Source organism: Rhinopithecus bieti, unplaced genomic scaffold (assembly GCF_001698545.2).
Source record: "Rhinopithecus bieti isolate Rb0 unplaced genomic scaffold, ASM169854v2 scaffold_21649, whole genome shotgun sequence".
Lineage (NCBI taxonomy): Eukaryota > Metazoa > Chordata > Mammalia > Primates > Cercopithecidae > Rhinopithecus > Rhinopithecus bieti.
This window is the reverse complement of record NW_016811584.1, coordinates 3,186,304-3,201,531: the sequence shown is the minus strand read 5'-3', so window position 1 is coordinate 3,201,531 and position 15,228 is coordinate 3,186,304. Positions and strand designations below refer to the sequence as shown.

At 47.6% G+C, this 15,228-nt stretch overlaps 1 protein-coding gene across 1 annotated transcript in view; it reads left to right on the top strand.

Annotated features, from left to right (window-relative positions):
* Nucleotides 1-736: 736 nt before the first annotated feature.
* The window catches only part of DNASE1L3 (deoxyribonuclease 1L3), a 24,962-nt gene continuing 10,470 nt past the window's right edge, over nt 737-15,228 (top strand). The window contains exons 1-4 of the mRNA XM_017894228.1: nt 737-1,265; nt 8,350-8,438; nt 11,413-11,502; nt 12,092-12,204. Of these exons, the coding sequence (XP_017749717.1) occupies nt 1,125-1,265; nt 8,350-8,438; nt 11,413-11,502; nt 12,092-12,204 (433 nt within the window). The 5' untranslated portion in view covers nt 737-1,124. The remainder of the gene's footprint in view (nt 1,266-8,349; nt 8,439-11,412; nt 11,503-12,091; nt 12,205-15,228) is intronic.

Below are 15,228 nucleotides of genomic sequence, written 5' to 3'. Positions count from 1 at the left end.
GCATGAACTCAGAAAACCATTTCCTTCCATGTACTATTTGGGGTTATCTTATAGAATTACTGCCATGCTTGGCCAGGATGCTGCCTGGATGTATGTTGGGGATACATGTATAATTTTCCCTGTGGCTGTGGCCCCAGACCCATCCCCTTAAGAAGGGTTGGTCCGCAGATCCCGATGCTGGCTTGGAGTTATTCTTATTCCCTATCCTTTTCACAGAATTGTCTTTGCCAAAGTCCATTACTGTATCTTGATTGGATTTTGCTTTTTTTTTTTTCTTTACAGACCTTCATAGTTTCCTGCCCAAATCTGTAAATGTCATTTTGCTTGAGTTGATATCCTACAGTTCTTACAAGACCTTTCTCTCCCAGGGTCACACAACTCTCGTCAATATTAAATTAATATCAGCTTGAATCACGGGTCTTTCCATGGGTTTCATGGGCTGTTTGCTCACAGAGTCTGGGGACATTTTCCTCATCCATTCCATCAGATCCCCAGTTGCTTTCTCTGGCAACACACTGCTAGTATTTGTACAGTAAAACAGCCTAAAAAATTAAGTCATTCAAACTACCCTTGACCTTACTTTACACCACCAGGGCAATTAGAGTCACAGTCTGGGTGTGTCTGAGGACACCAGGCCGCCAAATCCCAGTGATTTAGAGAAAACCCAGCAGAATTTCCCATGCCTCCTGCCTCATTGTCCCCCAGCAGAAGGTTCCGTCACCCCAGGTGCCCTCTAGGGTGGACCACTTCCGAGTTCATCCACTGTCAGGAAAAGGCACATGGCATGCAACCGCAGGACCGATGACTAGATGTCAGAGCTGGCTCCCGGTTGGGATATGAGTGACTTTGTGGAGGATGGTGCCTAAATGAGGCATGCCAATTTCCGCACCCGGGTGACGAACATAGGGGCTCCTAAAAGGCTAGCCCAATGTATCTGTATTTCCTTGGGGATTAAACCCCATGATCTTCACTTCCTCGGAGAACTGAAAGTTGCAACGAGAAATCCAGTAATTCCTGTTATCTGCAGGCTTTATAAGTCAGTGGAGCCTGCGGAGGTGGCCAGAATCCGGCACTCCAAGTGCTGCTGTCTTCTCACGGAGTCTTGAAGCCAGAGCAGCGCCAGGATGTCACAGGAGCTGGCCCCACTGCTGCTTCTCCTCCTCTCCATCCACAGTGCCCTGGCCCTGAGGATCTGCTCCTTCAACATCAGGTCCTTTGGGGAAAGCAAGCAGGAAGACCAGAATGCAATGGATGTCATTGTGAAGGTGAGTCCCTTTCCTGGGAGGAGGATCCCAGACACCCCTTACACCCTCTCTCCTGTCTTCAGACTTTAAGAGACTCAAGGTACTTAAAGTGGGCCCTTAGGGGGAATGTAGAAGCTGGCTTGGAACAATAACCACTTCAACTCTCTGTGCCTCCTGCCATCATCTTAAAACAGGGGCTCTCTCCAGGATCGCTGAGGGGACTATAGGAGTTGGCAAATAGAAAGCTCTTAACGTAGTGTCTGGCTCATTATACGTTCCACATAAGGGTTGGCTATTACAATTTTTCTTGCTATTTATTGAATGCCTGTATCAGGCACTATAAGCACATGGTTTCATTTCATCATCTTTATGAAGAGGGACTATTACTCCCCACGCAGAGGTGATGAACAAAGAAAGATGAAGTAATCTTATACAGCTGCTCCTTTTCACCAGCAAAGCCCAGCTCCTTTCTCTCTCTTTTCTTTTCTTTCTCTCTCTCTTTCTTTCTTTCTTTCTTTCTTTCTTTCTTTCTTTCTTTCTTTCTTTCTTTCTTTCTTTCTTTCTTTTTCTTTCTTTCTTTCTTTTCTTTCTCTTTCTTTCTTCTTCCTTTGTTTCTTTTTCTTTTCTTTCTTCTTCCTTTCTTTTTCTTTCTCTCTCTTTCTTTCTTTCCCTTCCTTGCTTTTTTCCTTCCTTCCTTCTCTCCCATCCTCACCATCCCTCCGTCTCTTTCTCTTTCTTCCTTCTTCTCCTCCTTCCTTCCTCTTTCCCCCTCCTCTACTCCCCCGTTCCTTCCACCTTCACTTAAGCTTTCCTTGGGTGATATATCCAGTGTCTGGGGACACTGCTCGCTTTCTCTGGAGTTAGTTGACTCCATTTATCTTACAGGGTAATTTATTTTTGATGCTGGCAACTTAACCCTTTCCCAGGACTCTGGAAAGGTACTTATTACCTTAGGAAACCTGAGGCACCATGGTGTGGTAGGGGGGCCAGGAGCCCTGGGTTCAGATCCCACCTACCAGACTTGTGAGCTTCAGGAGGCCCTGCACCTCCCTGAACCACCAGCTATTCTCAGTAAAACGGCGACCACACCCGAATACCACCTGTAGCACTGGCTGGGGAAGAGAACTCAGGGTGCCTGAGGCGCCCAGCAGAGCCTGCAGCAAGGCGGGTATTCATGAGCCAGAGCTGTTGCTGTTGCTCTCATTGGGAAGGAGGATTGGAGTAAGGACTGGCAGGCTTTGTTCTTACTTGGATGAGCCTTTCAGACCCGGGTGGCCCTGCCCTTTGGGAGGTACCCAAGGCCTTCTAGATGGTGTTGTTTAGCCAGGATAGCAATGCCAAGCCTGTGGGAACCATGACAAGATTGTTCAATGGGAAACCCTGACATGTAAGGAAATGATTCTCCCCAATTCACACATGGCCCATGGAACCTGGGTAGCCACTGAGTTCCCATCTCCTTCCTCACTGATGCAACCCGGCTGTCTTTTTGATCCTTAGTGAGTCCATCATGGGGGCTTGAACTCTGCATCGCCCCCGAGCAGCTGTGTCCTGCAGGGCGTGTCTGAAGTCCTTGTCAAGGCTGCCTCACCCTCCCCATCCTACCAAGAGGCCATCATCCCCAAAACACTGCAAAAGCCACCCAACAGTGCACTCACAGTCACCCAAGAATGCCAGGCACTCAGAATAGGATTATCTGTAGCGCCCATTGACTATGCACCTCCTATAGGCCAGGAATTCTGTATTTGGATTTAATACTGTGACTTAGGTGGTGTCGCCCCCATTTCATAACTGAGTAAACAGAGGCTGAGAGTGGCCCCTTATCTAGATTTCCATAGCCAGTAAGGGGAAGAGCCAGAGTCAATCACACCCCTGCAGCCCAGCCATAGAAGCTGAGATGCCTTCTCCACTCTTCCGTCCGGATTTATCGCTTCAGAGACTCAGCAGCATCATGCTGCCGTCATCCTGACCTGCACTGGGGAGGCTGGAGAGTGAGGAAGGCCTGCCTTCTCCATCTTGGGTTGGCCCCCGCATATCATGGGCAGCTGTCCAGATGCCAACCCCTCCCTGGCTGAGTGTCCTGTCTGTGCGTTCTCCAGGGTGTCCTTAAAGAACAGAGCTTGTTCATCCAGCAAATGCTCAGTGAAGCCAGACCTTGCATCAGACACACCAGGGCACTGAGGATGTAGCAGTGGCTGTGGGAGGCATTGCCTCCCTCTTCACAGAGCTTACAGCAGAGGGTAATGGTTATTTCAGGAGTGCATGCTATGTGCCAGGCCCTTAATGTGCAGTGTCTAATTCAGCCACACAGCCACTCTGATTATTGTGCCCATTTTGCAGAGGAGACAAATAGAACTCAGAGGTGAAGAGAGTTGCCCAAATAGCTGTGGAGCACATAAGTGGCAGAGGGAGGGCTGGAGCCCAGGCTCTTCCCACCATGCTGAGCTGCTCCCTCTTTAGAGGCATGACATAGGGTTTCACAAGCCACCCTCTGGCCCAGATCTTTCTTTCTTTTCTTTTCTTCTCTTTCTTTCTTTTTAATTTCCTTCCTTCCTTCCTTCCTTCCTTCCTTCCTTCCTTCCTTCCTTCCTTCCTTCCTTCCTTCCTTTCCTTCTCTCTCTCTCTCTCCTTCCTTCCATCCATCCTTCCTTCCTTCCTCCCTTCCTTCCTCTCTTTCCCTCTTCCTCTCTTCCTTCCTTCTTTTTTTTTTTTTTTTTTGGACAGGTTCTTGCTCTGTTGCCCAGACTGGAGTGCAGCGGTACAACCACAGCTCACTACAGCCTTGACCCCCTGGGCTCAAACAATTCTCCCATTTCAGCCTCCTGAGTAGCTGGAACTACAGGTGCACACCACCATGCTGGCTAATTTAAAAAAAAAATTGAAGAGATGGGGTCTCACTATGTTACCCAGGCTGGTCTCAAAGTCCTGAGCTCAATATCCTCCTGCCTCAGCCTGCCAAAGCACTGGGCTTACAGGCGTGAGCCACCATGCCCGGCCTGCCCCAGATATTTCAAGACCCCTCCAGACCATCTCTTCCCCTCTCCCCAGGCCCACTTATAACACACGTTGCTTGGATTCTGTCAACACTAGGCATGCACAACCCAGAAATTCCTCTTCCCCTCCTGTGAACAGAGTCAGGAATTTGGCCTTAGGGAGATATCAGTGTTTCAGGTCTCGGCTCTGGAAGGTTTCCTCCCTGGGACTCTCATCCTGGGAGCCTCCTCTTGAGAAGATGGAGCCAGGGCAAGTATATTTTTCCTGGTCTGAAATTTGAGCAGGGAGAACATGTGTCAAGAGGGATTAGAAAATGCAGTATTTGGCCGGGCGCGGTGGCTCATGCCTGTAATCCCAACACTTTAGGAGGCCGAGGAGGATAGATCACCTGAGGTCAGGAGTTCGAGACCAGCCTGACCAGCATGGAAAAACGCTGTCTCTACTAAAAATAAAAAAAAATAGCTGGGCGTGGTGGTGCAGGCTCCTGTAGTCTCAGCTACTCAGGAGCCTGAGGCAGGAAAATTGCTTGAACCCAGGAGGTGGAGGTTGCAGTGAACTGAGATAGCACCATTGTACTCCAGCCTGGCCACAAAGCAAGACTCCATCTCAAAAATAAATAAATAAATAAATATAGTGGTCAAGAAGGTGCTCTGTAGTGTACATAACCTGTTGTCCTGTATTCACTCTGTGTTCAAATTATTAAACCTCATGGAGCCTCAGAGTACCCAACTACACTAGCATTGAGGACCAGCATCAAAGAGTTACCACGAAAACTGATTAATTGCCGGACGTGGTGGCTCACGGCTGTAATCTCAGCACTTTGGGAGGCCAAGGCAGGCAGATCACCTGAGGTCAGGAGTTCGAGACCAGCCTGACCAACACGGTGAAACCCTGTCTCTACTAAAATACAAAAATTAGCTGGGCATAATGGCAGGTGCCTGTAATCCCAGCTACTCAGGAGGCTGAAGCAGGAGATTCGCTTGAATCCAGGAGGTGGAGGTTGAACCCAGTGAGCCGAGATTGCGCCACTGTGCTCCAGCCTGGGTGAAAAGAGTGAGACTCTGTGACTCTGTCTCAAAAAAAAAAAAAATTGATGAGTCAATGATAAGAGGTAACTCTTATGAAGCCCTTCCTATGTGCCAGGCACTGTATTAAGCATGTTATATAAGACAACTCATTTAACTTATATTAAATAAGTTAGTTAGAAATGCACCTGTCATGTCCTGATAAATTTTGGCCATTACCTCCCATAATTTCTTACCCATCAAGCAGTTTTCTTTTTTAAATAAGACTTCCATTTTAATTATAAACGTCTGATTTTTAAATTATATTCTGTATAAATTAAACAATGATTTTTAAAATGAAAATAGTCATTAAAGATGATTTTTAAAATACAGAAACCTGTAAAGAAGAAATCATTCATTACCCTGCCACTTGAAGGTAATAATTGTTGGCATTTGGGTAATTTTCTTACAGGCATATGTAAGACCGCATGGGTTTTGCAGCAGGGACACCATCCTGTGTCATCAGTTTTGTATTCTGCTTTATATTTCCCACGATGTTCATATTCTTTTAAAACATGGCTTTAATGCTATATAATGCCTTATCCTGTGTTTGCAACCTAATTCATTGAATGATTTTCTGTTTGGCAATACCTAGGTTGTTTCCAATTTTTTGTTGCAATACATCTTTCTCTTTGATCTGTACAGGTAATAATAATTTGTTTCATGCCTCCTATATGGCTGGCACTATTCTAAGTACCCACTTAATCCTCAAGCAACCCCATGAGGGATTGATATTATCATCCCAATTTATACATGAGGAACCTGAGGTGCAGAGAAATTGTGGCTATTTCCTTACAATGAGAGACATTCTTTTTTTTTTTTTTTTTTTTTGAGTTGGAGTCTCACTCTGTCACCCAGGCTGGAGTGCAACAGTGTGATCTTGGCTCACTGCAACCTCTGTCCCTCGGGTTCAAGTGATTCTCCCGCCTCAGCCTCCTCTGTAGCTGGAATTACAGGCACACGTCACCACGCCCGGCTGATTTTTGTATTTTTAGTAGAGACAGGGTTTCACCGTATTGGCCAGGCTGGTCTCAAACTCCTGACCTCAGGTGATCTGCCTGCCTTGGCCTCCCAAAGTGTTGGGATTACTGGCTTCAGCCACCTGCGCCCCAAAGGAAGACATTCTTCAAAGTGGAAAAATTGGGTCAAAGGGCATACATATTTGAAAATACCTTCCAGAAAGGTGTGGCAGTCACAGTGACTAAATCAGCAGACTGGCTTGGCCAGCAGCTTCCAGCTCGCAGGAGAGCCCTGTGTGGCTGATGCCATGGAGTTCAAGCTGTCCATGGAAGGCTCCAGCCTTAGGACATTGTTCTCCTCGTCAGTCACTACACGGGTGGACCTCCCACCTGGAGCAGCTTCCTAAAGGCTGAACCCCCAGTCACAGAGGCACCCAGACAGGTGAGTGCTGGTGTCTCTCCCCACTGGGTCCTTCTAAAGATGGAACTGGAACATGTGCTCTGGAAAGACAGGACCACTGGCATAACCCTCGTACTCTATGTCTTTGGTGGCTGTGTAAGAGGACATAATTAACCTTGGGGACCAGGTGCGGTGGCTTATGCCTGTACTCCCTGCACTTTGGGAGGCCAGGGTGGAAGGATCACTTGAGGCCAGGAGATTGAGGCTGCAGTAAGTCATGATCACACAGCTGCACTCCAGCCTGGGTGACAGAACAAGACCTTGTCTCAAAAAAAGATATTAACCTTGGGGATGCCTTGTCCTTGACCAACAAATTCTGTGTCATTGAGCCCACCAGGATCCCATACACAGAAAGGCCCCTGTGGGCTTGGTCACAGAAAGGGCTGTGGGCTTGGTCTGCACCCTGGCCTCTAGGTTGTTGCTCACCTTGAAGGAGCCTCTCCTATATTCTTTTCTCTCTGAGTGCTTTCTCAACTTTCAGGGACCATTCAAATGTCACCTCCACTGTGGAGCCCTTCCAAATCCTCCGAATAGAAGCAATTAATTACTCCTCAACACTTCCACAGCTTGTGACTTTTATTTAGTGCAGGTTTTTGTTTTGGTTTGATTTTGGTCTCACATCATAGCTAGCTGTTTCCATTTGTCTGTCTTGCTGGACTGAGTCTTCCAGAGTAGTGACTGGTTTTCTTTTTATTTATTTATTTTTTTTTGAGATGGAGTCTTGCTCTGTCCCCAGGCTGGAGTGCAGTGGCGTGATTTCAGCTCACTGCAACCTCTGTCTCTCAGGTTCCAGAGATTCTCCTGCCTCAGCCTCCCGAGTAGCTGGGATTACAGGCACATGCCACCATGACCGATTAATTTTTGTATTTTTAGTAGAGACGGGGTTTCACCATGTTAGCCAGGCTGGACTCGAACTCCTGACCTCAGGCAATCTGCCTGCCTCATCCTTCCAAAGTGCTGGGATTACAGGTGTGAGCCACTGTGCCCAGCCAGGACTGTGTTTTAATAGTTCAGCATGGTGGACTTTGTAGTCACGTGGACCTGAGTTCAAATCCTGGCTCTATAACCTATACTGGCTGTATGACTTTAAGCTAGTCACTCAACCACTCTGAGTTTGGTTTCTGCCTATGTTTAATGGACAAAAAAGCATAGTTATCCCATGGGGTTGTTGTAAGACTTGGAGTAGGTTTGCAGTAAATGTCAGCTTTTATAGTTATTATCATTATAATTATACCTCTTTATTTCTAATCCAGTGTTACCTTTGCTAAGGGCTTAATATTTATTATTATTATTATAATTATTCAAGCAAAGCCAAGAGGCAGGATATTGTGGGGAGGTCATGAGCAAGGGGCTCTGGGCTTGAATCGTACAGGTTCAAATTCTGCCTCCGCCACTTTCTAGTAGGGTGACAGGGAGTGTAATTTACTCAACTTTCTCTGAGCCTCACGCTTCTCTTAAAAATGTATATAACAAAAGTACCAACCTACCTCAGGGAGTCCTTCATTTAGTTCAGAGTAGAAATTATTTTAATAAGCACTCAGTGCAATGCTTAAAAACAGTAAATGTCCAATAAAAGGTTTTATTTATCTGTGGTAAATGACCTCAACCCCTGGGAATTCTCTTTCTTGCAGGTCATCAAACGCTGTGACATCATACTCCTGATGGAAATCAAGGATAGCAACAACAGGATCTGCCCTGTACTGATGGAGAAGCTGAATGGGTAACATGGGGAAGGGTGGGCCCGCTAGGGCTCAAGGTCAAGTGCAAGGGCATCTGAAAGCTCCAGGGATCTGAAAGTAATGTGAGATCCCGCACTTTACCACCAGTTCACATAGCCTGTGCTGCCCAGGATTCCAACTCCCTTAGCCACGGTCCTGAGAACTTTCTTTCTTTTTTTTTTTTTTTTGAGACGGAGTCTCGCTCTGTCGCCCAGGCGGGAGTGCAGTGTCATGATCTCGGTTCACTGCAAGCTCCGCCTCCTGGGTTCATGCCATTCTCCTGCCTCAGCCTCCTGAGTAGCTGGGACTATAGGCAGGCGCTCGCCACTATGCCCGGCTAATTTTTTGTATTCTTTAGTAGAGATGGGGTTTCACCGTGTTAGCCAGGATGGTCCCGATCTCCTGACCTCGTGATCCACCCGCCTCAGCCTCCCAAAGTGCTGGGATTACAGGCATGAGCCACCGCACCCGGCCTGAGAACTTTCAACCAGCTGATTTTACTATGATAAAACAGAATAGGGGAAATAGATGAGGGGTCTGGACACAGAAAGAAATGAAAAAAGCAGATGAGGCTGAGCTAAAAAGTACAGGTATGAAGAAAATGTTGGAAAAAAGAAAAAATTAAAAACCAACAGTAGAAGAAAGATCAATAAAATTACGATATGCTCACACACTGGAATATTATGCAGCTGTTAAAAGTCATGCTGGCGGCCAGGTGTGGTGGCACGTGCCTATAGTCTCACCTACCTGGGAGGCTGAGGTGGAAGGATCACTTGAGCCCATGAGGATTAGGCTACAGTGAACCATGATCACCCCACTGCACTCCAGCCTGGGCCACAAAGCAAGACTCTGTCTCTTAAAAAAAAAAAAAAAAAAAAAAAAAAAAATGCTTGCTACACAATAAGTTAGAGCTAAATATTCCAGCATGGAATAATGGCTGCAATGTATTAAAAAAAAGCAAGAGCAAGTTGAGAATTGCAGGTAAAATAGCCCATTTGAGTTGTCATGTTACATGAATAAGGGTGTGTTTGTGTTTCCATGTGCATAGAAGATGAAAGATTGGAAGGATGCTCTCCAAACTATTCATAGTGGTTACTTCTGGGGGGTGTGATCAGAGAGCTGTGGTGAAAGGGGTTAGTGAAGGAATGAGGGGCACTTGCTTTTTATTTTAGTACTTTTTAAATTTGAGACTCTGTCGCCCAGGCTGGAGTGCAGCAGCAAGATCTCGGCTCACTGCAACCTTTGCCTTCTGGGTTCAAGTGATTCTCCTGCCTCAGCCTCCCAAGTAGCTGGATTTACAGTCAGGCACCACTATGCCTGGCTAACTTTTGTATTTTTAGTGGAGTCGGGGTTTTGCTATGTTGCCCAGGCTGGCCTCAAACTCCTGACCTCAAGTGATCTGCCCGTCTCAGCCTTCCAAAATGCTGGGATTACAGGCGTGAGCCACTGCACCTGGCCATCTCAGCATGAAACACTTAATAGAGACTTTTGAACAAAAGCCATGTCTGGGTCTTGGGCAGGGGCGAGAGGAGATGGTAGATCCCGGTGCCATCATCCCGCAACCTCCGGGCTTCTTCATCATAGGGAAGGAATGTGTAGGACAACTGTAGGGACAGGCAAGAATCCATGTCAATTTGCCTAAGGGCTTCCCTTATAGTGAGGAAAATGAGTGAGGGACCTGCCTGAGTCACTCAGCCAGGAAGTGGCCACGCCTACCGCTGAACTTGCGTCACATCTGATCTCATAGCCAGTGCTCTATTCTTTGTCATCTCAGCCTTCCTTGGAGTGGTCCCAGTCAGGTTTGTGGGAGACTGAGGGGACAGGTTTGTGGGGGACTGAGGGGTCAGGTGGGCTCCAGGCATCTCTACCACAGTCCGTCTGGGGCAAGTCTTTTCACCACCATTGGTCTTGGCACTCCCCAACCTGTCTAGACTGTCATGGACTCCAGGCAGAGCCAAGCCTGTTTGCCCCTTTATCCCCCACAAGCCAGGATGGGCCTTAGTCACTTTGCAACTGAGTCACCCCAAGCAGTTTGCTGACTCAGGACTTGGCAGGCTATGTTCAAAACAGGGCCAACCTCCCCAAAGTGGAAGCCCAGCAGAACCTACTGTTCACACTCCTGGGGCCCCAGGGGCCGGGTCTGCCTTAGAGTAATGCATCTGAAGTCCCACCAGGAATTTCTATAAGATTGGCCCCTAAATACCCCTTCTGCTTTTTTTCCAACTGAACCTAAGAATATGCTGCAGCTTTAGACATGCCTTAGATCTTTTTGTGAGCAGACAATGTGAAACTGTGTTAGGCTCTGCCCAGAGTGGAGTTATCAGTAGGTTTGGCAAACACACAGAGAGAGTCTGGTTTCCCTGGTGCAGGTGAGGGGCAAGGTCAATGGGACTCCATGGCTGTATCCCCAGCACCCAGGATATAAACAACAGTGAAGTGAAATCATGTTTCCAAGGCTTGTGAGAAAATGCCTGGGGGCTTTCAGAGGAGAAAATATTCTTGCTTATCATAAATGCTCAGGAGTGGTTCGTGGACACAGACAGGTGGCTTGATGATGTTTATTCCACCAGAAAGCATAAGCTGCAGCTGCAGCCATGGGCATGAGTGGGGTCAGGGGTTGATTCTGGCCCAGATCGTCTTCTAGGGTCTCAGTGGCCTCCTACAGGTACAGGCCAAAGCATGCGGGTTTTGGGGTGAGTTGGATCTAGGTTCAAATCCCAACTTGGCCTTGCAAACCATAAAAAGGGGATAATGATAATACCTTTCTCATAAGGCAAGAAATAATGGCTGTAAAGATCCTGGTAGATGCCACATTCCAGCCAATCAATGGTGGCCCTTCTTATTGGACTCAAAGGTTATGATGAACAGTGGCCCTTCCACACATCGGGTGTATGGGGGCAGACTGGAAAGAGAGGAACATGTACAGTAGGGGAATGTTTATTCTTTAAGATGCAGTGTGAAATCTTTGTTTTCTAGAAATTCAAGGAGAGGCATAACGTATAACTATGTGATTAGCTCTCGGCTTGGAAGAAACATATATAAAGAACAATATGCCTTTCTCTACAAGTAAGTATCATCTATGCTCCCTAGAACATGGCCACTAATAAATCGTGAATTGAATCAAAATGCATGTCTTTTCTGCAAAACCAAATTTTGATCTCTAACCAATTTTCAGTGTTGATCAAAATAACTGCTGTCAAAACTGGGGACTTATGCAAAGTATTAACTCTTCAAGCTGAAAACACAAGGGGTCTCCTAACACCTCATTTGTTGGTTGGCTCCATGGTTGCCAGGCCAGGAGTTCTTTACTCCTCATAGTCAAGTCCTGGCCCAAGGCTGGAAAGCTGAGGTGCTCAGCACAGCTGATTCCTGAACTTCATATTCTTTTCCTCTTCCTGCTAGTAATTTCTTAAGTCTGAATATTAACCTGTGGGTGCCACAGATAACTAGTATGGCTCAGATCTTCAGCTCCCAGATTCTCAACAGCTCCCTGGCTGTTGAGAAGAGTTGACCCAGCCTTGTTCTCAGGAAAATGATCCCATGCTTGAGCCTGCTCTGGAGTCTAAGAAAGCCAAGGGAACCTACATCTCTGCTTTATGAAAGTAGTAAGAAAAGGGCTGACTCAGCTGGGAGGATTTCCTTTTCCTTCTTTTAGGGAAAAGCTGGTATCTGTGAAGAGGAGCTATCACTACCACGACTATCAGGATGGAGATGTAGACGTGTTTTCCAGGGAGCCCTTTGTGGTCTGGTTCCAGTCGCCCCACACTGGTAAGACCCGCAGGCCTCTCTCTCTGGGACCTCCCCAACGGCCCATGAATGGGCAGCAGCCTTGACCATGAGCTCAGGTTTATGCAGCCCATTAGGGAGGCATTACGCTGGATGTGACAGTGCATTGCTTCTAATACCTCAATGTAGACGATGCAGTTCGGTGTGATGGCACCAGGCTTGCTTCTCAGAATGCCATGACTCAAGACTTCCCCAGCCTAGAACCCACTTTCTGGAAGCAATGGTAGCTCCCCTCTCTCTGAAGAGTTTAGGCGCATGGAAATTATTTTCTGCAATTCCTTGGTTTCTGTCAAGTACAACCCTTCCTTCCTTTTAAAAAATCCTGGCCGGGCGCAGTGGCTCACGGCTGTAATCCCAGCACTTTGGGAGGCTGAGGCAGGTGGATCACCTGAGGTCAGGAGTTCGAGACCAGCCTGGCCAACATGGTGAAACCCTGTCTATACTAAAAATACAAAAATCAGCTGGGTATAGTGGTATGTACCTGTAATCCCAGCTACTCGGGAGGCTGAGGCAGGAGAATTGCTTGAACTAGGGAGGCAGAGGTTGCAGTGAGTCAAGATCGTACCACTGCACTCCAGCCTGGGCGATAGAGTGAGACTCTGTCTCAAAAAAAAAAAAAAAAAAATCGTAAGCGATGGCTTAGGCGAACCGCTAGCCTAGAGGCTCACTCTCCAGCCAGTCACTGCATTGCAGACTCCTCCACAGGCTGCAGCGGGTGAGGAAATCCAAATGGATTGTTCCCTGAACTGTAACAACAGTACTTGTACTGGCACCTGATTAAGTGCCAGCCTCCTGTAATCCTTGCAATGACTACAAGGTAGGGAGTGGGATTATCTCCACTTTACATTTCAGGAAACTGAGGTTTAAAAAGGCGTGAAGTCACCCAGCTGCTGAAATGGACAGGCCAGGATTGTAACCCAGGCCACTACCTCAGGAGCTCGTGTTCTTCTTTTTTTTTCTGTTTTGCAGACAGGGCCTTGCTCTGTCATCCAGTCTGGAGTGCAGTCGCATGATCTTGGCTCACTGCAACCTCCGCCTCCTGGGCTCAAGCAATCTTCCCACCTCAGCCTCGCAAGTAGCTCAGACTATAGGCACGCACCACCACACTCAGCTAATTTTAAAATTTTTTGTAGAGATGAGGTCTCACCATGTTGCCTAGGCTGTTCTGAAACCACTGAGCTCAAGCCATCTGCCTGCCTTGGCGTCACAAAATGCTGGGATTACAGGTGTAAGCCACTGTGCCCAGCCAGGAGCCCATGTTAACCACTATGCAATGCTCGATGGAGTCAAGAATCATGTATTTTTTCAGTACCTACTATGTGCCAGGCTCTGTTGAGGGCACTGGACCAGACAGAGGAGGTGACATTGGGCTGTGACCTGAAGAAGCCAGCCATACAGAGGGCTGGAGAAAGGGCATTCCAGGTGGAGGGTACAGTGAGCACAAAAGCTCAGAAGTGGGAAGGAGGCTGGAATATTTAGGGAGACCAAAGGAAGGATGGGGGAGTGCAGTGGAGGCCTGAGGAGGAGAGCCGGCGATGAGGGTGTGTAGGGCCCTGGATGCAGCCTGCTGGGCTGAGTTCTGGCTCCTGTCTGTGTGACTTGAGCAGTGACGACCCCATCGCCCTTGTCTGTTGAGGTAAGAGTGGGAATCTGGGCTGAGAATGAGGGGAGGTCCCAGGAGGAGGTGCTCAGAAAGTGACAGCTGCTGTTAGCAGGTGGGCCAGGCACGGCTTCCGAGGGTCACGCACATTGCCACACTCAGGCTCTCTCAGTCCTCCAACGGTGGGGGAAGGTTTTCAGACACTTCACAAAAGTCTTTCATGAAGACCACGCTAATTTTTAAATAGCTTTTTGGAACTTTTGTTCTTAATTACAAAAGGAGTATAAACTGACAAGCCTCATTTTTTTTTTTAGATGGAGTTTCGCTCTTGTTGCCCAGGCCGGAGTGCAGTGGTGTGATCTTGGCTCACCGCAACCTCTGCCTCCCAGATTCAAGTGATTCTCCTGCCTCAGTCTTCAGAGTAGCTGGGATTACAGGCATGCGCAACCACGCCTGGCTAATTTTGTATTTCTAGTAGAGACAGGTTTTCTCCATGTTGGCTAGGCTGATCTTGAACTCCCGACCTCAGATGATCTGCCCGCCTCGGCCTCCCAAAGTGTTGGGATTACAAGTGTGAGCCACGAGGCCTGGTCAATTTTTCTTAATTAGAAAATTTTCTACTGGGCTCGGTGGCTCACGCCTGTAATCCCAGCACTTTGGGAGGCTGAGGCAGGTAGATCACAAGGTCAGGAGTTTGAGACCAGCCTGGCCAACATGGTGAAACTCCGTGTCTACTAAAAGTACAAAAAATTACCCGGGTAATTTTTTACAGGTGGTAGTGTGCACCTGTAATCCCAGCTACTCAAAAGAGGCTGAGACAGGAGAATTGCTTGAACCTGGGAGGTGGAGGTTGTGGTGAGCTGAGATTGTGCTACTACACTCCAGCCTGGGTGACAGAGCAAGGCTCCATCTTGAAAAAAAAAGAAAAGCAAAGAAAAGAAAATGTTTTCCTTAGTGCAAAACCAAACAGGTTTATTATTTTTGAAAAGCAGAAAATAGGCTGGGCGTGATGGCTCATACCTATAATTCTGGCATTTTGGGAGGCGGAGATGGATGGATCACCTGAGGTTGGGAGTTTGAGACCAGCCTTACCAACATGGAGAAACCCTGTCTCTACTAAAAAAAAAAAATACAAAACTAGCCAGACTTGGTGGCACATACCTGTAAACCCAGTTACCTGGGAGGCTGAGGCAGAAGAATCGCTTGAACCTGGGAGGTGGAGGTTGCAGTGAGCTGAGATTGCGCCATTGTACTCCAGCCTGGGCAACAAGAGCGAAACTCCGTCTCAGAAAGAAAAAAGAGGCCGGGCGTGGTGGCTCAAGCCTGTAATCCCAGCACTTTGGGAGGCCGAGACGGGCGGATCACGAGGTCAGGAGATCGAGACCATCCTGGCTAACACGGTGAAA